Source organism: Cuculus canorus, chromosome 12, assembly GCF_017976375.1.
Source record: "Cuculus canorus isolate bCucCan1 chromosome 12, bCucCan1.pri, whole genome shotgun sequence".
NCBI lineage: Eukaryota > Metazoa > Chordata > Aves > Cuculiformes > Cuculidae > Cuculus > Cuculus canorus.
Window position 1 is genome coordinate 16022065 of NC_071412.1, and position 22134 is coordinate 16044198.

Below are 22134 nucleotides of genomic sequence, written 5' to 3' on the forward strand. Positions count from 1 at the left end.
ATGTAGCCGAGAGGGCTGGAACAGCGAGTTGGTAACTCCACAATGCCCAGACACAGACAAGCTGCCTTGGGAAATACACAAGGAAGCAGGGAAAAGAAACAAAAAGGCAGACAGGACAGACTTACACAACAGTGTCGGCTGTGTATTGTGCAGCTCGGAGTTAATTCCATTGGTGACCTTCCCAGAAAAAGGGCGTAAACTTGCAGGGAACTTGCAACATCGAAAGGAGAGATAAGCTTTACAGGCCTGATAATCATGGTCAGAGTCAAGCACAACACACATCTGCCCAGGAAAAATAATACACACAAGGCACCTGCAGTGCCAGAATCTCTCCCATCAGCATTAGCTCACACTTCCCTTACAGCCATTTCCCTACCACCGCTCTTTGCAAAAGTATTGAGACAGAATCAGGAGCACAGGGAATCGTAACAGCTCCCAGGAAGCCTTTAAAAGCAACATCCTGACAAAGCAGTGCAGTCACAGCGCTCCCCACCTGCCCTCCGGTTCACTGTTGGAGACGCTGCTACACATTTAACACTGAATTAGAGCAGAGAATGACAGACAGAGCCAGGCAGAGTGCACTCCCAGGGCTCAGGCTGTTAAGCCTTTTAGGAACTCTGCAATAAATGCAGCGACATTGCATTACCACCACTTACAAACTATAATGATCCCAGAGGAAAAGAATCCACATTGCCCACTGGAACTGGATGCATGGGCTTTAACTAATGGTCCTTAGAATTAAAAGGAACACAGAGTCTGAGTTAATACTGCAGAACTTTGTACCACTGTTAACACACGTTGATCACCCTCGGCCGGCTGCTGCCATAAGGGCAGGACTGATGCAAACACAAATGAGAGACAGCATCTGAAATTAAAAAAGTTTATTTGAAGGTTTGTAAAACACTGTGAAAGGACCAACATTTCCAAGACCCTACGGTACAATAATGGTTAGAATATAAAAGTCACAGTCCTTCAACCACCTAAATAACAGCATACACATACGGAGGAAATGTTTCACTTCCAACACCAAGTGAATGGGTTTGAGTCAGATGAAGTCACAGCACCAGCACTGGGTGAGCCCAGCCCTCGGGGGCTGGAGAGCCTGTGTCTGTCATCACTACGCAATAAAGCGGGATAGCGAAGCACACGGTAATGTCAATACAGACCCACAAGCACTGACGAGTTCGTACAACGACATACCATAATGCGTCCTTTTTACAGTCCACTGAAGCGAACAGCAGTGAGCCAGAAACACTGAAGAGCACCCGTTCAACTCCAAGCTTCTGCTCTGGGAGGTGAAATCTGCTGGACTTACAAATGCCAGTTCCATTTGAAACACACAACTTTATTCACTTTACGCTTACATAACGTGTGCAATCGAAAGGTGAAGAACGAGATATGGAAGTGGACAGTATCACACGGATCCAATTATCACTGGTATTATACTGCTTTCCGATGATACTCAGGAGGGGCTACTTCATAGTCACTGGCACTAAACAACGCGGAGGAATTCTTTGCTAAATACCTATAAAAACAATGAAAAGATTAATTACCCTCTTTCTGGAAGCCTCTGTTGTTTAGCAGAGTTGTTAGGTGCTTGCTGAGACCATGAAACATGATTTCAAGAGCAGCAAATCAACACGTATCTACTAAAAGTCAGCTGGGCAAAGTAATTAAAGATTTGACAGCTCATGTCAGAAGAAAAAAAAAAAAATCAATTCCAAACAAGTTCTCAACCAAGTCCAGCTCTAAGTGAGCACAGGGAGGTTAAAATTAACAGGATGAACACTTTGTTTGAGGTTCAGTCAGCTGCTGTACCTCAAATCACTTTGCTACTGGTTGTACTCCAGGGTACAGGGACAAGGAGCAGGACACCAGAAAGTTCTGCCTGCATAAATGTAGAACCTGAGTGGGTCAATGAGTGATGGGGAGAGCAAAGGAAGCCATGATCAACGAGTGCCACAGCAAGATAAGTGTTATACGCCATTACTTCTCAAATGGATTCATGGACCTCTGGTGAGGCTTCATATTTCTACCTTTACAGCTGAAACCTCTTCAGTACTTGCATTTATTTCACACTTACCCAGAAGACCATGATCAACTCAAGACTCTAGGACCATTCCAAGACAAGTCTACCCTGGAAATGAGGCTGATCCATTTCAAGCTCTGCTGCAGAGCCATCTTGGAACTGTTGAGGGTTTTCTTTCAACTTCCAACAGCTTATCAATCACAGATGTATTACTGGTATTGACTGGCAGAACAGCTAATTACCCTAGTTATTACAAACTGGTATTTCCAAATGCTATCAGCACACCACTGAGGCCTTGTATGCGAATACACTGAACACCTCTCTCCTCTGCATGTAATTCATAAGTGCAAGCTGACAGCTCTAGTAAAATATGACCAAGAGAATCCGCCAGTACAGTGAAAGTGAAAAGCTGGCAGAGCTGAGTCGCTTTACACCACACAATGTCCCTACAACTGCACAAGCATAACACCGGGTCCCCTCCAGCACAGTACAGATACACGGGAGCTGCTAAAGTCATGATGGTACATATGAAGAAACACAGGAATGGCACCTCAGGCACTGAACTGAAGTACAATTCTGTTTTAGAATCTCACATTCAGGAAAGATTTGCAGGTAAACTCAGCAGCAAATGACTCGACAGTTCCTTACAGTAGTAAGGAAACCGAAGGTCTCACTATTTTTAAGAATCTCCTTTTGCATTTAAGTCATTTATTACTTAGGAAGAGTATTGCAGCCTAAATATAAAATATACAGCACCACAGTGAAGAGCACCGAAGTCACAATGACAGTTCATGCCAAAAATAACATTAAGGTTCATCAGTTTTTAACATTTGCTCAATTGTTGTTGAGTAACTGTTGTGTAATTTAATAGTTTGCTGCAATTTGCTTTTTATAGCAACTACAAATCCTTCAACATTTGTTTTGAAACAAGTAGCAGACTTGGATAGATTATAGAAGAGCAGACTAAATGATAAATAAATAGACCTTTAACTAGCAATAATCTCTGTATAACTGGGGAGAAGTCAAAACCAGCCTCACTCATGCATACAGCAGAGTTTGAGAAAGCTTCACTGTCATCACACACAAGCCTAGGACAACAAAATATACATATACATACACACACACATATATATATATATATATATATATGTTACGTAGCAATCCTTCACTGGAAATTTGCCAAGTGCTTATTGAACAACTTCTTTCTTGCTGAAGCACTTAAAAAGTACTTACTTTAAGAAGTCATGCAAATAGTTTAAGAGCAAAGCCAGACTCTTCTCATCCAAAGGAGTGTAAGCAAGCATAGCTCCAATTCGTACTGTTTCAAAAAAAGCAGCACTTGTTAGTTGTAAACCACGACTTCAACGAGTATTTAAGTACAGTCTAAAACTTACAGGAACAGATAAAAGCAGCCAAGGAATCCATTCCAACATACAGAGATTCACCTAAATTAACTAGGCTGTGGAAAATTCCTTTTCATTCTAAATTCCCAAACAGCTCTGAACACTTTAGGTCCATGGAGTAAAAATGAAACGACGTGTTTCAGAGCTACTGGTCAAATTTCTGACATTCACACCTCCCCCCCTCCAAGACTGAAGACAGGAAAAGAAACCATTTGAATGCTTCCAACTGCTCTTCCTCAATGTCCAGAAGTCATACTCACCAAACAGCCTCAGCAGGTGTGGGGCACCATACACCTGGGACATCGGAGCATCTGGGTGATCCGCTAAAATCTCAGCGTATTGGGGCCTCTCAAACTTGTAAAGCAGCTGAGTTCCCAGCATGACATTGAAGTACTCTTTAATTCCAGCCACAACTTCGTTGACTGCATATTCCCTGGTAAAGAGAGACAACACCACAAGTCTTGTTCTAGTGACTGGATGAGATTTCCTTAATAAATGGACTGTTCTGAACTCTAAGAATTCAGGCAAACTTAAGAAAACCCTTGCTGTTAGTCACCTACTCGGAGATATCAGAGCAGTCCTTTCAAAGCAATGCTAAGTATTTACAAGGACACTCACCAGCTCTTCTGCTTCAACCACAGTTAATCCCAGCTCACATCAGTTTCAAGTACAATACAATAAGTAATCAGAGTGAACTCCTGCTTATTGGAAAGGGTGAGACACCTGATACTTCACGCAACTGATCCCTTCTACCTACACCTCAATGCCACACTCCCGCAGGCCTTCACAATGGAAGAATAACTATGTAGGAATTGGCACTGCAAATCTGAGCAGCTTAACCCTCACTCCACCCTGCAAACAAGTTCAGAGCAGACATTAGGACAGTTACATAAATGAATGTTAAATGACCCTGAAAAGTCAATAGCACGCTTCCTCTTGAATGCAAGAACACAACTTCACATTTCTTGTTTCCCTCCCTTTAAAACAGGAAAGCTTCACTCAAGAATAAACACACCTTGTTTGTTGTCAGGGCAGGACTGCTGGGGTAATTACAAACAAGAATCTTCAATGCTATCACCACAAGGTAATTAGCATCAGCCATCCGATTCTGAGAAGCCATCCCTCACCTCTGTGTCTCCTACCCTTCACCTCCACCCACACAGTAACACTTTGCTCATCTGCTAGGTCACTTTTTTTGACGGTTTGTTCAGCTTGTACACAGCAACTGCCAGTGACTTTACTCATCCAACACAGGAAGCTTGATCTAGAATGAAGGGCTGGAGAACTATTCCCTTGGCTTAGATCAGCTTCCGTTAGGAGAAGGCCTAGGGAAGGTGGGGAAAACCAGGAATAACATCCACAAAGCAGAACTGCACTACTTCCTCAGAGATTTCTAAACTCCTTGATCATTGGTTTTCAACATGAAGCTGGACATAGGGCTGGGATATGTTTAACAACCTCAATAAACTTTCCATGGCATACAAGTCCAACAATAACAGCAAAAGCAGCATTTAAGGTTGGAAATGACCACTACTTACTTGTTATCAGTATTTCCTCGTGACTTTTTGTAGTTTGCATAATCCTCTAAAATGGAGTCAACATTCTTCTTGGCAGGAAGATAGAAGAGCTACAAAAGAAAGAAGAAACTGTTCTAGTTGTGCAAGTCCAGTAGCAGTTTCATAAGAAACAAGCCATGATTTGTTAATATGTATTAAGTTCATGGAAGTGTTTTATACTTTTAAAATGGAAAATGAAGTTTAATGTACTGTATCAGGAAGCTTTACGTGGATCCAGCCTGGCAGACAATACAATCTCTACCCTACGCGACAGCTTTCTGGAAGTGCTGTGGAACAGCTTAAGAAACTTGCAGAACTCTGCAGCAAGTGACACATAAACAAGCCCGGAAGGAGCTGAGGTAAAATAAATGTACCTCACACACGGTGTTCCTATAGACCAGTTCCCTACCAACAAAGCAGCTGTTCAAAGCAACCACGCATAGAGTTAACACCACCCTTAAAGCTTAAATAAGTTTAAATTATTTGCCTTTCTAGCCTATGCTTGATTGGACCAAGCCTGTCCTACAAATTTACGTGCAACTCTGCTGAGCCACAGTCTGACTCACAGGTGATCCATGGTTGAAATCCAACCAGAACAAGAACTGCCAAGTAAGCCACCAGGCTGCTGTCAAACCCTACAGGAGCACTGTGACTACACTGCACTCTAACAGGATGTGACATTCTAGTTTCAGTGTCCTCTCCTGTAGATGTACAGGTTGTCCCTTTGACAAATTACCTGCTTTTGCCTAGTGATCAAGTCCCAGTCATCTACCAGCCATGGTTTCAGCTCCTCCGGGATTTTCACCTTTACTTCAACTCTGTTCATAAATGTTTCTTCCTGAAAAAAGTGAAGCCAGACCAATTACTTTCAGATAACTGTCCAGGCTAAGAGTTACCCACATTCCTTGTTTTCACAACTGAAATGCACCACTGGACTGAGGAATTACTACAGTAATAGGCTCCATGGGGAACAAGCAAAGAGCTCAGACTCTCAAGGCCACACGGGAACCTTAGTTTTGCAAGCTGTAACATTTCACACTGCCACACCGCAGGACAAAGTATCGCTGCCCATATTTCTGAGCAAAACAAGACATTTCCTATGCAAAATTCTGTGAGAGAAGCAGAAATACATACACTTTCAACTGTTGGATCTACTCTAGCCCTCTTCTTCCTAGGAGGCTGAGGAGTATCACTGGTACTGCTCCCTTCTCCAGTTCCTAGAGCTGCACAGAAAAAGAGAAATTGTGCTGCTTCAGAGACCTGGGCAGTCAGTGAGAAATAGCACTGAAAAAAAAGATTTAGTAACAGGATTTAAAAGAAAGACTCTGATCTCTCTTGGGTCAGGTCATCCTCAATTGTTTTTTGATTTAAATATTACTTGTATTCTGGAAATCCCACACATTTGTAACAGTTTCAAGTGCTATATTTACACTTATCTCAAGATGGAGGTTTCTGCACTAAAAGCAAACCTATATGTCAGTATCCAATGTTCTTCAGAAGAATTTTTTAATCCAGCAACTCTGCTTTACAGATATGTCACATCGCCATCTCAATCAGCAAATGTAAGTTTGACTTCAATTATTTCAACAGATCCATGGAAACATCACTTTGGTTTTAATTTGCAAGAGATTAAAAATCTCAGACTGAAACAAGAAGTTTGAGTACAAACCAGAAAAGTGTGCATTCCTCCGGCCCAAGAGGAAGAAAAGGCTGAAAGCCAAGAGGAACAACACAAGGTGGCAACAAGTAAATTTGGTTGAGGCAGATTTAAGGTCTTATCCCAGCTAGGAATCCTTCACTAGGGATATCCATTTACATACAAAACAAAGACATACTTACTTTTCTGTTTATTCTTTTTTGTTTTCCTGCAAGAAGAACACAAATTATTGCAAACACAGATAGCGATACTTAAAGAATTGAAAGTAGGAAGCCAGAAAAGTTCAGAATTCAATTTCCTATAGAATATTTAGCTAAAAGCACATGAAAGACGTCAGATACGATTTAGCATCAGTTCTGATACTACAAGACTTGTCATGTAACAGGTTAGAATTTGCCATTTTGGGGGGGAATCACTAAACTTAAACCTACAAATCCCCCAAAGAACACATGAGCATTTAAAATCAGTACTGACTTGACACATTTAGGCAAGCAACATCTACAGATGCTTCATACTTTCCAAGTGCTCTTGAAAAACTGCACTAGGTTTGTAGGTTTATTTCTGTATTCCAGAGATCACTTGGAGACAGAATATGGGACACGGAAAAAGAAGTGCTGGGAATCATCAGATAAATTTCAGTCTGACTTAATTGAATTAACTTCCAGTAAAGTGCCGAAAACACACGGTTTCACCACAACGGCAGCAGAGGGATGTTTAAACAGCTCTGTCAGAATTATAAGCGTGAAGCTGCATAGATTGCCTACATTGCCTACATCAGCTTTTAGGGGAGATCACACTTCTGTCAAGTGTAATCACTTGGACCAGTATTAAATAGCATTGTCCCTAATATTTATCTTCTTCCAGATGTTTCTCTCAACACTTACTGTTTCCACACTCCTCTATGGTCCCTATCAGTAGCCCTTATTTCTATTCCAAAGAAAGAGCTGTACTTCCAAAAATGTTAAGGATACCTGGAACAGTGTACACGACAAATATTCAGATAGGTCACGAGTATCAGTGACAGAATTAAAATGTCCTAACAGGTGGTTTTGTTATTATGGGAATTTTGTATATTTACTAGCCATTTTCAGAACATTTTAATTCACAGCATCACTACTCAAGTTTCAATGCGTTCACAATTAATGAGAGTCCAGTTAAAACTCTCAAATTGCAGATTGTGTGGATAAAACTCTGACAATTCAAGATTATTCCCTTGGAAGTTCCCCACTATCTTGAGTGACTCTTGTATCCAGGCTTGAACCGGATTTATCTGGATGAGGAAGCAGGCAGAGCTTCTAGGAAGGTCTGAAGATTGGAAGAGTAAGGCTGTTTCTGACTTGAAGCTGGAAAACAAGCATTAGGCTTAAACCGCAGGGAGAATAAATATCATGTCTCTCCAGGAAGAGGGAACAACTGCCAAGTCAAGGCACCGATAATGTACTTGTGTATTGAAGAGGAAGTCTTTTCTTCCAAACCTAGAGTAAACAAGGAAGAACAAGGAGTTCTTTCCAGAATGAAAATCACAAGATAGAAGTGTTAAGCATTAGTTTGGAAGCAGTCTTATAAAGTCTAAAGGACAATTCTGGGTTAGGGAACACACAAAGAGCTAAGGTTAGAGACAATGCATTTAGCAGAGAGCAATTTTGATAGCTTGTACCACAGACTGCCAAGAATAATGCTCAGCTGCACAAGGTGGAGTGCTGTTGTTGTGTGTGGTAACTGAAGCGCACAGCGCACTCGATATCCAGGAGAAAGATGCAGCATCTGTATCACAAAGGTTAAAGACAGCCCTAAGGTTAAAGACAGCCCTATTGATAGAAGTTGTAGTCTGAGAAACTGAAATGCATCGAGGATAGGTTAAATCATATCCTTTTGTGCCACTTCACAACTCCATTAGGAGCAGCAAGTCCTACCCTGCTGCATAGAAGCAGTATAAAAGCTTCCACTCACTTCTTAAGCAGCAGGTACAGCCCAGCTGCTATTTTTCATTCTTGTATTTCTCTACTGACCAGCAATTTCCACTGAAAACCGACAACATCGCTAAAAAGCAGCCTGGAAGTTTTAAGGAAGCTTTTACGAAAAGAGTTTTAATTAAAGACTGAACAGAGGTACAAGGGGCTACCAATCTCACAGTTCAAACGCAAGGGCTGCACCCCACTGCAGTCAGATGCTACCTCCTCAAAGAAGCAGGGCCAACAATCAGTTCTGATAAGAAGATAAGCCAGCCCTCATTGCGGGGCTTTCAGCAGAACAAAACCACACAGTTGTAACAGGAATATTCACATATTAGGGGTCAAAATGTGAGACTGAATTAAAAACCCAATAATAAATGAACTACAGACACAACCATCTGAAACAAGACAATCAGTGGAAAGCAAACAGCATTACAGCTTACCACAATGAAATGCTATTAAATACATCAAAGGTGACAGACCCTGAAGGAAAATAAGTACTCTGTGCCACAAGAGCATAATCCTGAACTTCCAGCCTCAGTATCCAAAACAAGGCTGTGTGTTCATAAGCAAATGAAGAGGAGCCCATAGAAGACAACATACTGAAAGACTGCACTTCCCCTCTCCAGACATTCATCCGAAGGAAGAGAATCAAATATCTGTCACAGAATCCTGGGGCCACCTCAAGAAGACAGCAATCTTTGTACAAGATAGCTGGTGTTAATGCTCAGAGCTCTGAACTGGAGTGTCTTCTGGGATGAGTCCAGAAAACAGCCAACAGAAAATAAAAAAGGCTTCGAAAATACAATTCACCACACATAAATGATGTCAGGAAAAAAAAAAAAACGTTCTTTGGAAGGTTTACTTCCTTCACAACAGTCAGGATGCCATGACCAAGCAGATAAACGTTGTGGACACCACCAAGTATTTCACTTCCTCCAAATCCATGTGCCTTTTAAAGGGACCTAAAGGTCTGTTAGAACCCGCCCCCCCCCCCTCCCCATGACAGCTGGTTCAGATACAAGCAGCAGCAAAAAAGAAGGCAGCTACTGCTTGGTCACAGGCATTTGAGATCAGTACATTTGTAAATGCCAGCTAAAGGAGATGAAGTGCCAGTTTACTGAAGCAACAGCTGTAGCTAAGCATAAAGCCTCTTCTAAAACATGGTAATTGGTTATAGAACAGTAAATAAAAAGATTCAAGTGTGAAAAATAGCTACGCTGTAAGAAAGAACGAACTTGGCCATTATTGCTCAAGCATCTTGGTCACTGACTCAGTTGAGAGAACCATCAAGACTCAGATAAACCATTGAATATCATTAACAAAAGGATAAAAAACGAGGTCCAGATGATAAACAGATACGTCTCCTGTGCCTGGTCGCACACCCTGACCTGGGAAGGCACACAATAAACCAGAAGAGGCAGAGAGATAAGAGGCGAGCTGGAAGTTTGCAGCAGCTTCTACTGGGCAAGCAAGTCAGCTTGAGGAAGCCCAACTCGGCAGGAAGAGGGGAAATGTGGTAGAGATATCAGTAGCAATAAAAGGTGAAGCTCAAAGAATGAATCAATCTTTCCTCAAGACAGATGAAAGACCAAAGCAGCAGATATCAAAAAGACAGAAGGAGTCATACCCTTTCCTCCTCTCTTCAGCGCTGTACTGAACTACAGTGAGAATAGGAAGGGAGTGTCAGCAGTCCAAATGGTTCCAAATTTATTAGATAAGACAATCCTACCAAGGATTATTAAACACGGATGCAGCCTGCAGCTTTCAAGGCCCTGAATTACAGCCTGCTAGAAGCAAAAAGGGTGTTTGGGGCAGAACACCATTCTAGACTTGACTCAGTTGATTACCCCTAAGCACGCTACTGATGACCAGACAGCAGAAGAGGTTAGGAAAACCTCCGGCTGGAGCCAGTGCAGCCATTCTGATGCTGTTACGGCCCCGGACATCTGGCATGTAGGCAGTGTTCACTTGCTGCTTGACATTCAGAGTGCTTGAAGTGCCCTGCGAGAGGGCTGCTGGCTGTGCCAGAGATAGCAGGGCTGCCACAAGGGATTTGCAGCAGGAACACGTGCTTCCAAGTAGCAAGGCCAGATTAAGAACAAGACTGCCAGGAGAAGAAAACCAATAACTCCAAAGGCAAGATACTGTTTTGAGTGAGACACTGTTTTGAAAGTATCTCTGATGAGACTGCTTGCACACAGATAATTTAAAACCAGATGCTATTCTCAGGTTTGTTATTCAGCACTGTATCTTCCCTCCAGAGCACTCTCAGTTGCCCTTCTTATTTTCCAAGCTCCCATCAACTATCATTGTTCACTGATCTTTTGCAAGTTAATCATATCAGGCCCATCCAAGGTTGCATCAACTCTTAAAAGTTTGAATTCAGCAGAGCTACAGACAAAACAGCCTGAAGAAGCCAGTGCCTGTGGTGTTGCACTTCATTTTTAGCAGTCTGCTATAAGCATAGAATATTTCTCTATGATAGCTTCTAGTTATTGTAAAATGAATAATTATTTTAAAAAACCCAGTATATCCAACCCGCATTTCATGCATGTTTCTATTTGATCTAATATTGCTTACAAACCCTCCTAAAAGCTTCTTCAATGAGCTGCAGTTTAAGGAAACAGTTACTCTGAGCGGATTGGAGCCAGCAAATAAACAGAGCACATTAAGGAGCAAGTTCAAACCTCACACTTTAACACCAGCTCTCAGAGCAGCCTCACCCTCCAGACTCGCAGCAGAGAGCACAGTTTGTCACCAGTTCCCATGGAAACAGAACCCCAGCATGCAGACCAACTGTAACCTTCTAGAACCATCCAGTTCCAAAAATCTGCAATCAAGTTGTTCTCCGTTTTCCTTTAAAGAGTGGAGGCACTGAATGCATTTGACTACTCGTGCTGTACCTTATGCCAACTGAAAAGATACACATTTCAGAAAGCTAAAAACTAGTCATCCATGCTGGCTTTAAAAACCAAACCAAATGATAAACTCTGGTATTTATAATTATCTGAACTGCTACCAAAGCTTACATTATTACATCTGAAGACTTTAAGAGTCTCTAAAAAGAAATCTATGAAAGCAAGGAGAACTGGATTTCAGGATGAAAATCCTGGTTTGACAATCCATCCTTAACTCACCGCGTCGATATTGTAGGGGTCTCCAAACAGCAAACAGTATGCGCTCCATCTCGTCTGAAAAATCTAGGCACAATGGGGGTTGAGTTAAGGAAAGAATGTCAGACCTCATGGTCAGCCTTAAAGAGAATTGATTTAAGATTCAAAAATTCACCTTTTTGGCAGTATATCATAGTCTTACTGAGCATTCCTGGAGGATAAGTTGTGCTTAGATTGTTATTTCCTTTTCATTATTGTTTGTCTATCTGAAGAATAAGTTTCAAAATCTAAGTTACCTTTCCCTTTGTTTAATCCTCCAAGAATGCTACAAAAGGTAAATTTTGAGGCCCAAAGGCGTTACCCTTTTAGAATAGTAATGTAATTGGTTTATCCCCCTCCCCAACAGCAGCACTTTACACAGCTGCAATGACCTTAACATTACAACAAGAGAACAATGTAGAAGTTTTATTTTGGAGCTGTATTTTGAGGTTTTTCAGAAGCCATCTTGCCTTTAGCTGTAAGCAGGATGTGAGCAGCAGTACTTCGGTCAGCAGTATCACAACCCTGCATCACTGCTAGTGTAAGTCAAAGCATTTCCTGTCAGCCTCCAAATAGGGAAGAAAAATAGGGAGACTTTGTTGAAGGAAGCACAGCTATAATTTAGAAGGATGCATTGGATGCTGGTAATGGCTAGAGACTAGGAGCAAGATCAGTGCAACAAATGTATAGGACCCTGTTAAAAGTAAGTTTCACAACGTGGCTGCTGTTCTAATGACAATTGTCTTCCTTCTTCCCTTTCATAACTCTGAAAATCCACCATCAAGGAATTAACCTGTTCATTCATCATGAAACAGAAGTGCCAGAATTAGCTTACTGCCTGTTTGCTACACTGGACACAGCCACCCATGCTTACCACAGCGATGACAGCAAAAAGCAAAGCCACTCCCTTCCTCCAGCTTGCTTCAACCAGAGTAACGACAGACGTGGTAACACACTTTCAAGCTTTAGAGCTACCCAGAGATGAAGTTACTCAAGATGAAGTCACTTTTACTGTGTGGGTCTCCCTTGCGTGCTATGTTATTAGGTATGGTTGAGAGGATAAAGCCAATTTTGATTTCAAGCACAAGTTAACATTTAGCACTTAGTCAGAGAACAACTCATCCCACTGCAACCAGCTTGAACCACCATGATGACCAAAGCTGGCAGCACAGGGAATCTCATCCTGCAGCTACTACTGGGATGTTCTCCATAGTGCAAGTTGTAGATGTTTACAACTGAGTCATCACTACCTGTGTCCAAGTTACACATGAAAAGAATTCTGTTCCCACTGACTAAAATGCAGGACTCGGGTACAACAACCCCATAATCAGCCGATTCATAATGGCCATCATTTAGATCTGTTTTAATTAGATTTTAATGACACTCACTTGGAGCTGTCTAAGCAGACATTTGGTTGGAGGTTTTTTCACCCCAAATGAAGAAAAACAGATGACCAGGTCCCTGCCAGAGGCCATCATGAGCTGACAGAATTCACGCACCAAACAGGAGGGGTTAAAGCACCTCAGAACCTACCTCACCAAACCATGAGGGAGGAGGCACACAGCATTTTAGCCAGATCCATCAGACTCCCTATTCCAGAGACCAAAAGTCAATTTACAGCCTCAGCAAGGCTTTGATTAATCCCAAAGGGAAATCTGCACCCACTAGCACTGCACCGCTCACATTGACAACACATCTCTCATAGCATCAAGCCGCCCATAAATGAGACATGAAATCTATGACTGCTGCCAAATGCTCTTAGGAATTGATGTCATTTCAGAAGATTCCTCATGCAGACTAGAACCATAAATGAAGTTAGGAGCTCAAAACACTAACGAGTCTTTACAATTAAGCAAAGCACTAGCCCTAACAGAAGAGTTTCGTGGCACATAAGCAAAGCAGCAGAGCTGCACTGATTGAATGAGAATCTGAACAGACCACCAGACAAGCCTATGCCTAAAACCAAAATGGATGGAATGAGAGAAATCTGACAGTTACACCCTGGAATTATTTTTTCTAATAAATGTCTGAGCTTGCTTCTGGTCTCTAAAGATGCAAAAACATTTTTAAAGGTCTTTAGTTCTGTTAAAAACAGCAAAATAAAGACTCTTTAAATGCATTTTAAACAATTGCACTGTGAGAAGGCAAGGCATTTTAGCTATTTTATTCAAATGTGCTTGCACAACTTAGAAGAATCATAAAATTGTACATAGAAACAGATTTCACTGAGGTACATGAGGACTCACCACTTTTCGAGCGTCAGTTCACTGACTTAAGAGGAATAGAGTACAAAAGCAGTAGTGTTAGTGTCTACTCAGTACCAAACACCACACAGCCTAAGAGAAAGCTTTAAGAAAATACTTCAAAGGCCTTTTTGGTATCACAAGAGTGAAAAAACTTTTGCACAGATTATATCAGAAGTAATGCAGGTTAGCCTGCAGAACCATTCTAGAAAACTACTACTTCAAAATCAATAGTAAAGCTGACAAACAAACATTTGGGAGCTCTTTGGGTGGGGTTTTCAGGGTGGGTTTTTGTTTTTGTTTTTTTTTTAAATAAAAAGTTTCTTACACTTCAACATTTTTCTGCTGCAGACCAGAAGTCTTCTTGCCCGGAGCAGCACCTCTCATCTTCCCCTCTGCATATTGTTCCCTTTAAAAAAAGAACAAATTTGTACATATGGGTTTGTAAATCAATATGTGTTACAAGCAGGAACAAATTCAACTCATTATCAAGAAGATTTAGGCTTCTTCATGAACACCCATTTCTCCTCCTCTCATCCCTGTTACGCTGAATCACACAGAAGCAGCACACTGCTGCTGAAAAATACAAACCAGCTTCTCAGGAAAAGCATTTCTGTTGAAGAAATACAAGATGAGCGCTCACAAAATCGAACTGTTTGTAGGCATCCTGAACTGAGAAGATTCTCAGCCGGTAACAATATATTTTAAGGGTGTTTTTAGCTGCCCGATTTCTACAGCACAGGATGTACAGAATTTCAGGCTGCCTCCCCGTTTCATCAACCTCCTCTCCTTTAAAACCTCAAACACCTTTTTAAAACTAAGCAGCAGCTTGTCCTATCTAAGCTGCTATGGAACAAAGGCCAGAACACCTCTGCAAGCCAAAGCATCTCAAGAATAAATGAGCACATGAACTCTTGGAGGACTTTTTTCCAAAAACCTCACTAACTTCCCTTGCTATTCAGTTGTTGGATTGAAGCTCCGCTAAACGAAAATACCTACTGACAAGGACTTCTAAAAAGAATACTTACTGATTGGCCTTTTGAAGTTCTTTTTGCTTCTGCAAATTGGTATCCACGTATTTGAGCACTCTGCTTTCTGGAACCCATTCATCCCAGCTGAAAAAAATGTATCAAAATCAAGCAATCATTCAAAACATTCCATAATTGCATCCTACATGCAACAGTCAATTAAAAGCTGCACGGAATTTAAGAGTATCCTGGTTTTCTATCAAGTCATGGACTGACACAACTGGAAGTGCAAATTACCAAATGTAATCCCCACAGACTGAAGCTGTAAGGATTTTTCTAGGGAAGTGTAAACCTTGGGCATTTCCAGACTTTCCCAGACCTGAAGGATGGGCAGTGGAGGGAGGGGACTCCTTAATTTAAGAGGCATCTTGGGGAGAAAAAAATATATTCTACGCTTACTAAATTATGGGACACCTGTAGCTATAATTATATCATGGAGCAAGTTTCCTTTATCCATTCCAACATTTTATAGGTTAACAAATTTAGCAATAATATCTTACTGTAAGAAGAAGAGCTCTGATTTCTGTCTGTGAAGGAAACCAAGATGGCATGAATATTTGCAGAATCTGAAGTGAACGATTTAAGAGAACAGGTTGTTGGGGAAATTGCCATTACAAGAATTCCACTGTGACAGACTGGATTATCTGAGCAATGTGACAGTTTATTCCAAATAAAACACATTAAAAGTGGCCCAGTTACTATCAAGTATGCGAGTTAAACTCTGTCTATACAGAGTTCTGTGTCATTTTCATTTCTTGGCAATAACTGCCGTCTTAGAACATCAAGGCGTCAAAACCTACACCACTATAGGAGCCTTAAAGAGTTATGACAAGCAAGCTCAGCAACCAGTGTTGGAGAAACACATGCTCAGCTGTACACAGCCTCAGAGCACATTTTCAGAGCAGAGCTTTGGTCGGATATCTAAGCCACTTATCTTACTCCTGCCTGTGCAGCTGCAAGAAGCCTTCGGAAGCAGCGCTATGTAACTGTGTGGCACATTACACTGTACGATGAAGGAACTTTTTTGGTGTCCTAACTGTTGATACTTGCAAAACAAAAATTAACAAGTCAAGCATTAACAAGTAACAAAGGATCATAATTACAGCAATCAAAATTAAGGAGTCATACTGTCCCAGCTGTTCAAATCTTGCAGCAATGCCACTTTTAATGTGGTCAATTGGAAGACTGAAGGCAAGAAAACAAATAGCCAAGCAAGAAAAGCAAGTGTCACAGCATCACTCGGGGCACCCTTCACCAGAGATCAACAAGGAGAGGAAGTGTCAAATTGATGCTGCCTCATTAATATCCAGCAGCCACTGTACAAACCAATTACACTCCCAGTAACTGCTGGTGTCTATAATAAAACATTTGCCTGCCCATTTGGCAGGGAGAGTGTGCAGGTGCATTTAAAAGAGTTGTGTGTTAAGTGTGAAGTTCAGCTTTCAGTCACCTAACTGAGATTGAGATAGACTAAAGTGACAAAGGTGCCTAAGAGTCTCCAGAGTCCGCAGCATTGAAATGAAACTAAAACAAACCAAGCAGCTCTCTGAAAGACTCTTGGAGCCTGAGAAGCTGAAGCTTTTAATCACTACGAAAAAAACTCCACTCCTCCTAAATCCAAAACCTAGAGGCAGAATAGCATTCCCATGGAAGAAAAAAGTACATAAATTCACTATTTTCAAGAGGTATTCGCCTTTAGCGGGTTCAACATTTATTTCATGGAGACACCTTTATTCTCCAGCAATCTCTCACCTAGAATCTAAACATTTTCACAGAAGTGTCTGTAACTGTACCTTAGCCTGAGAGGCAAGAACTGAAACACAGGCTAAACCGACTCCTGCAGAGGACTCAGACAGCCTTTTCCATTCGGAACACAGCCTCCAGTAAGGCACACTCATCCAAATCTTTGCTACCAAACTTTGCTGTCCAAAGTGTAAAAGTGAAGTACACTGTGTGTCAAAGTGGAGAGTTTTGCCTTGCCTCAGAAGGGGTTGCTTCTCCTACCAGCACACAACAAGGAAGTTTTTGTGCTAAATATTTCTGCCAGGGAGGAATTACAGCAACTGTTTTCACACTGGAACAAACAGCATTTCCATCGGTCTACCTACACACTAAGCCTGTCTGTCCACACAACCAAAGCTCTGAAGGAAAGGGGGATTTTTCTTGGTGTTACTATAAATCATTGGCTTCTGTATAAAATCATTTTGGCCAATTTCAGAATCAAGCTCCCAAGGACAGGGATGCGAGAGTGCTCATAGTCCACTGAACTCACATTCAAGCAGACAACGCTGCATTTTCCTGTGAAGCAAAATGAAACACTGCTTGCTTTTTATGCAATACTTACTTTTTATTCCAACCACTGTAATGGATGAAGTATTTTACTTGCTTGTCCTTTATGGCAACCTTTACACACTGGAACAGAGAGGAAAGTTCAGTCAGTACTAACCAGAATAGAGATCCAAATGAGTATTGCCTTTATAGCTTCCAGAGTTTAAAGATGCAGGGATTTCCATGCAAGTGACTGGAACACTGGCAGCTATTTCACAGCAGAAATAAGTTCTCTAACACAATTTACTGCCTGTTTACAGATTTGGAAGGGCCAGGCAAACAGGCAGCTCTGCTCTGCTACCCAAAGCAATGTCTCCACTCACAAGAAGGATCAAGAACTCCTGCACATTACCAGAACAGTAAACAAGTGGTAACTTCCCTACTCCAGGTTAGCCAAATACCATTCACTACAGCACTCGCATGCAGGCCCCCACCCTCAGGCAGGTAAGCTGACTGAGGTATAGGGTCTTCAAAAGGAAAATCAATGATATGGATCTCTGCAGTCACAGAGGGAGCAGTATGTTCAGCAGAACAAGTGTCCCATAAGGCTTTTTCTACGTTAAGAATGTATACATAAGGTAAATAAACCCAGTTAGAGCCATCTGCAGCAATAAGCAGACCCACATACCTTTGCTTCATAAAGGAGAGGTCCATGAAAACAAAGCACTCGTTCACCTGAAATAAAGTTGCAGACAAACACCTTACAACATCACCAATGTGCCATTTCTGTAAGACATATCTCATCAAGTACAATGTCACATGAATCCAGCATCAACCTAGAGACAAATTCAAAGGTGGATACCGATTTGAGAAGAAGGGTGGTGTTTGAGAAGCAAATTCGTTTGCATACAAAAGAGGATCAGAGCTCTGATTATTTAGGCCACAAAACAAAGACTCCTAGACCTCCCTGGAGAGCACTTGTGCAAGCCACATACAACCTGTTCAGAGTTCTGCAGAACAGCCGGCAGCTTCAGCAAACAACTAGCACCGGAACTCACATTCCCACCCACACAGCCAGCCGCCGTCCACTCTGACAACTTAAATGACAACCTTAAATGCTGACACAGAGAACTCCTCTGAAGCCTTGAATTTCAGTTGTAGGCACCAGAACAGACTGGCTCAATACAAACAGACTCCTTCAGCCTGAGTCTGCAGGTAAAACTATCCCATTGTAAGGAACTCCTGAGTCTTCATGACTGGGCATTTTGATTCAGAGCTGGAAATAGCTCTCATAAGAGATATGTCAGAAGCTTAAGGTGCAGAGAGGACAAGTGTCACTTGTGCTCCTTTTCCTGCAGGAAGCACTCCTACACCACCTGGTGTTCCCAGTTCAATGGAGTCAGGAAGACAGAGAACAGACACTGTCTCCCCATCCAACCTGTGGGACAGACATACACCAGGTTTGTACAGCAAGAGAAATTGGCCACTCTGCGGTTTTTAAGTAGGAAGAGATTATTCTGCAAACTGTCTTTTCCCTTAACATCAAAACCTTATTGTGTGGTTACGTTGTGGGAACCTGAACATACTTAAAACAGGATATCTGAGTACAGATGTTTCTTCCTGGAAAGCGCCTCATATTTTCAGAGAGAGAAGCTACATAAGAGAGGGTGCAGCACACAACAAGCTCTTGCCACAGTTGCCAGGAGTGAGGGGACAGAAGAGGGTGTCACAGTCCCCACGTGCAGGTCAAATAAGCAGGTGAATGGACTGGGAAGGCGGTGCATGGAATCAGGCAATCTCACCAGCAACAGAACCCTGGACGCCTTCTTCCTTGTGAGCAGCTCAGGAATGGGTAGGTTGGGGGAAGGACCAACATATCCAGACTTTGAGCAACATCCGACTGTAAATTTACTGTTTCATTCCTACATTGACTAGAAAGAACTGCTCATGTTCTAAGACTTCATTATTATCCAGCCTGTAGGATCCCATGCTTTCTCTCCGCAGAGCTGAAACGAGTGTTCACAGTAAAGGCCAGAAATTTATTTCAACTTGTAAAATTCTTCTGTGTATCAAGAAAGGAAAAGATTTCGGAAGGTTTTCATGGAAATGTCCATTTTGATACACCCAGTACTTTTATTTAATAAAGAAAATGTCATCACAAACACCTGTGTTTGTGGAAAGATGCCTAAAAACTTTATCTTCTGTACTAAATCAGGGTGGCTCAGTTTCCTACAGCTGTCAACGTCATTATAGCCCAGAATTTTACCTAACTCTTAGTCTCCACAGTTCACTTGATTGCACATTAATTATTATAATGTGAATCATACATTAAAATCTTGATTATTTCTGCAGGTTGATAATACTGTAGGTACTAGCACACAGCATGGAATGCTGCTGCACAACTGAGCACGCTCCAAGGCAGGCAGCCATGAAGCACAGACAATTGCAGGGTTGTTTCAGTGACCTAAAAGAGCCAGCTTCCAGGCACCCTTCTGCAAACTGTGCTTCTAAAGAAACATCATGATTGTGTGGGAAGTCCTGCTTCAATGCCAAAAAGGACAGGGGAAAAAAAGATGGAGTAAGCTGGCATTCACCATTGTCTACCATTCTCATTTACCTATATTAGTATTAACCACAACCGTTATCTAAAAACCAAAATGTATGCCAAATAAGAGTCAGAAAAAGGATAATCTTAACCCTTATTCACCTAAACACTTGATGCTTTCTTGTAAATAGGGATTCCACCATCACTGCCAGCTGTAGTCCAGATACTGCCCTGTGACTCCTCCTGCACGAAGATCCCTTACCAAGGAATCTTCCCTTTCAAGGAAGGCTAATTCACAGCCACATTTCAAAGAAAAGAAAAATAAAAACCTGACAGATTTAGTAGACTACAACAGCTTTAACGACAATGAATGTCAGTGCCTGCAAGAAAATGAAGTGTATTTAGAATAAGAGGGGACAGGAATGCCCCATGTCTCACTGCTAAGAAAGATGAGAAAGAAGGAGGGAGACAAAGCCTACGGGAACTCATTTCTTCCACATATTCTCACACTGTTAGATCACTGAAAACTAAAAACAAGCCACCCTCTGCACCAAGGGATGGCAAGCCCTGGGGTCTGGGCCCGGGCTAGTGAGGGCCTTGCTGACAGCTTACCTCGCAGCCACAACACTGGAATACTCATCCCAGAATAGTGGTAGGCAGAGGTCTTCTCTCACAGACGCCAGCCCCTCAAAGCCATGGAACCTCGCCACAGCTGCCACAGGCTCCCCCTCTCCACTCCAGCCTTTGGGGTCCCCCTACACCTCAGCCTTCAAGAGGTGTCGTTGTACCACTTCAAGGGGGTTCCCTTCCCCTGCCTTCAGGGAGGGCTCCCCATCTCCTGCCTCGGGGGGGCCCCACAGCCTTAGGGAGGTTGAATCCACACCCCCCCTCACCTTTGGGGGTCTCCCCTTCCCCCCCACCCCAAGCTCAGAGTCGTCCCCCCCACCTTCAAGGGTGACCCCAAGGCTCATTGTCCCGCCCCCCCCTCCAAGCTCCCACCCCTCCACTTCAATGAAACTCCCTTCCTCCCCCTGCCTCAAGGGTCCCAGATAACAGGGACGCGGCTTTCTCACCTTTACAGCAATCCCTTTGTCCCTCCCTCACGCCCCACCGTTGCCAGGCCGGAAAAACGACCGGTGGCAGCGGGTTTGAAGCCAGGAACCCGCCCGGCCGCACCCCGCCGAGCCCTGGGCTCCTCCCCACAGGCCTCCGCTGTTTCCAACCCGGCCCCTGCAACCCTCCCCGCACTCACCCTCCTGAAATTTGGGCTTGGGGTCCTGCTTGGGCGCCATTTATGTGCGCCGCCGCCGCCCCCTCCCCGCGGGGGCCTCAGCGCCGCCGCCGCCGCCGCTGCATCACGCGCGGCCGGGACCCAGCGCACACCGCGCGCCGCTGTGCGTGCCGCAGGGCATGCCGGGACTTGTAGTTCTGTGCCGGGAAATCCCGCGAGGGACGTTGGGCCCTTTGTAGTTGTGAGGCCGATTGGGCGCAAAGCATGCCGGGATTTGTAGTTCTGAGCCGAGAACACCGCGAGGCACTCTGGGACCTTTGTGGTGGTGAGGGCGTTTGGCGCAAAGCATGCGGGAACTTGTAGTTCTGCTCCTACAGCGCCCCCGCGAGGCATGCCGGAACTTGTAGCTTTCCTAGAATAATAGACTCAGCCTCGCGGAATCAATAGAGTCATGGAATCATAGAACCAGTCATAGAATTGTTTGGTTGGAAAAGACCTTTGAAACCATGGAGTCCAACCGCACCTGCCCACTACTAAACCACCGCAAGCACCCCATCTGCCCATCTTTTAAACTCCTCCAGGGGCGGTGACTCCCCCCTGGGCAGCCTCTGACAGTGCTTCACAACTCTTCCAGTAAAGACATTTCTCCCAGTATCTAACCTGAACCAGCCCTGGCACAACGTGAGGCCATTTCCTCTTGTTCTGTCACCTGTCACTTGCGAGAGGAGACCAGCACCCACCTCGCTACAACCTCCTTTCAGGCAGTTGTAGACAGCGATGAGGTCTCCCCTCAGCCTCCTCCAGGCTAAACAACCCCAGCTCCCTCAGCTGTTCCTCATAACCCTTGGTCTCCAGCCTCTTCCCCAGCTCCGTTCCCCTCCTCCAGATGCACTCCAGCCCCAATATATCCTTCTTGTACTGATGGGCCCAAAACTGAACCCAGGATTCAAGAATTCACCATGGCTGATCTAAGCCAGGATGATGTTGGCCTCCTCGTCCACTTTGCCTACTGCTGGCTCATATTCAACGGCTGTCAACAAGCACGCCCACGTCCTTCTTTGCCAGGC

General features: G+C 43.2%; 1 protein-coding gene across 2 annotated transcripts; it reads right to left on the minus strand.

Moving 5' to 3' along the window:
* Nucleotides 1-866: 866 nt before the first annotated feature.
* On the minus strand, nucleotides 867-21244 carry MORF4L1 (mortality factor 4 like 1). 2 transcript variants are annotated; one of them, XM_054077620.1, is made up of 13 exons: nucleotides 21089-21244; nucleotides 17980-18026; nucleotides 17368-17435; nucleotides 15024-15110; nucleotides 14324-14404; nucleotides 11738-11800; nucleotides 6828-6853; nucleotides 6123-6211; nucleotides 5725-5826; nucleotides 4971-5059; nucleotides 3693-3865; nucleotides 3263-3347; nucleotides 867-1525 (listed from the first exon to the last, which is right to left on the minus strand). In XM_054077620.1, the coding sequence occupies exons 1-13, from the start codon at nucleotides 21126-21128 to the stop codon at nucleotides 1441-1443; spliced, it is 1035 nt and encodes a 344-aa protein (XP_053933595.1). In that variant the 5' UTR covers nucleotides 21129-21244; the 3' UTR covers nucleotides 867-1440. The 2 variants fall into 2 exon arrangements, with proteins under 2 accessions (XP_053933595.1, XP_053933596.1); XM_054077621.1 differs by lacking the exon at nucleotides 11738-11800.
* Nucleotides 21245-22134: the final 890 nt, after the last annotated feature.

What these genes read in the sequence shown, in the direction of transcription:
- MORF4L1 (XM_054077620.1), bottom strand. Translation starts at nt 21,128, where the DNA reads ATGGCGCCCAAGCAGGACCCCAAGCCCAAATTTCAGGAGG. An exon ending in AAAAAAGAATAAACAGAAAA is followed by an intron (nt 6,212 to 6,827) that starts GTAAGTATGTCT and finishes TTTTCTGTGCAG; the next exon opens with CTCTAGGAACTGGAGAAGGG. An exon ending in CGAGGAAATACTGATAACAA is followed by an intron (nt 3,866 to 4,970) that starts GTAAGTAGTGGT and finishes TCTCTTTACCAG; the next exon opens with GGAATATGCAGTCAACGAAG.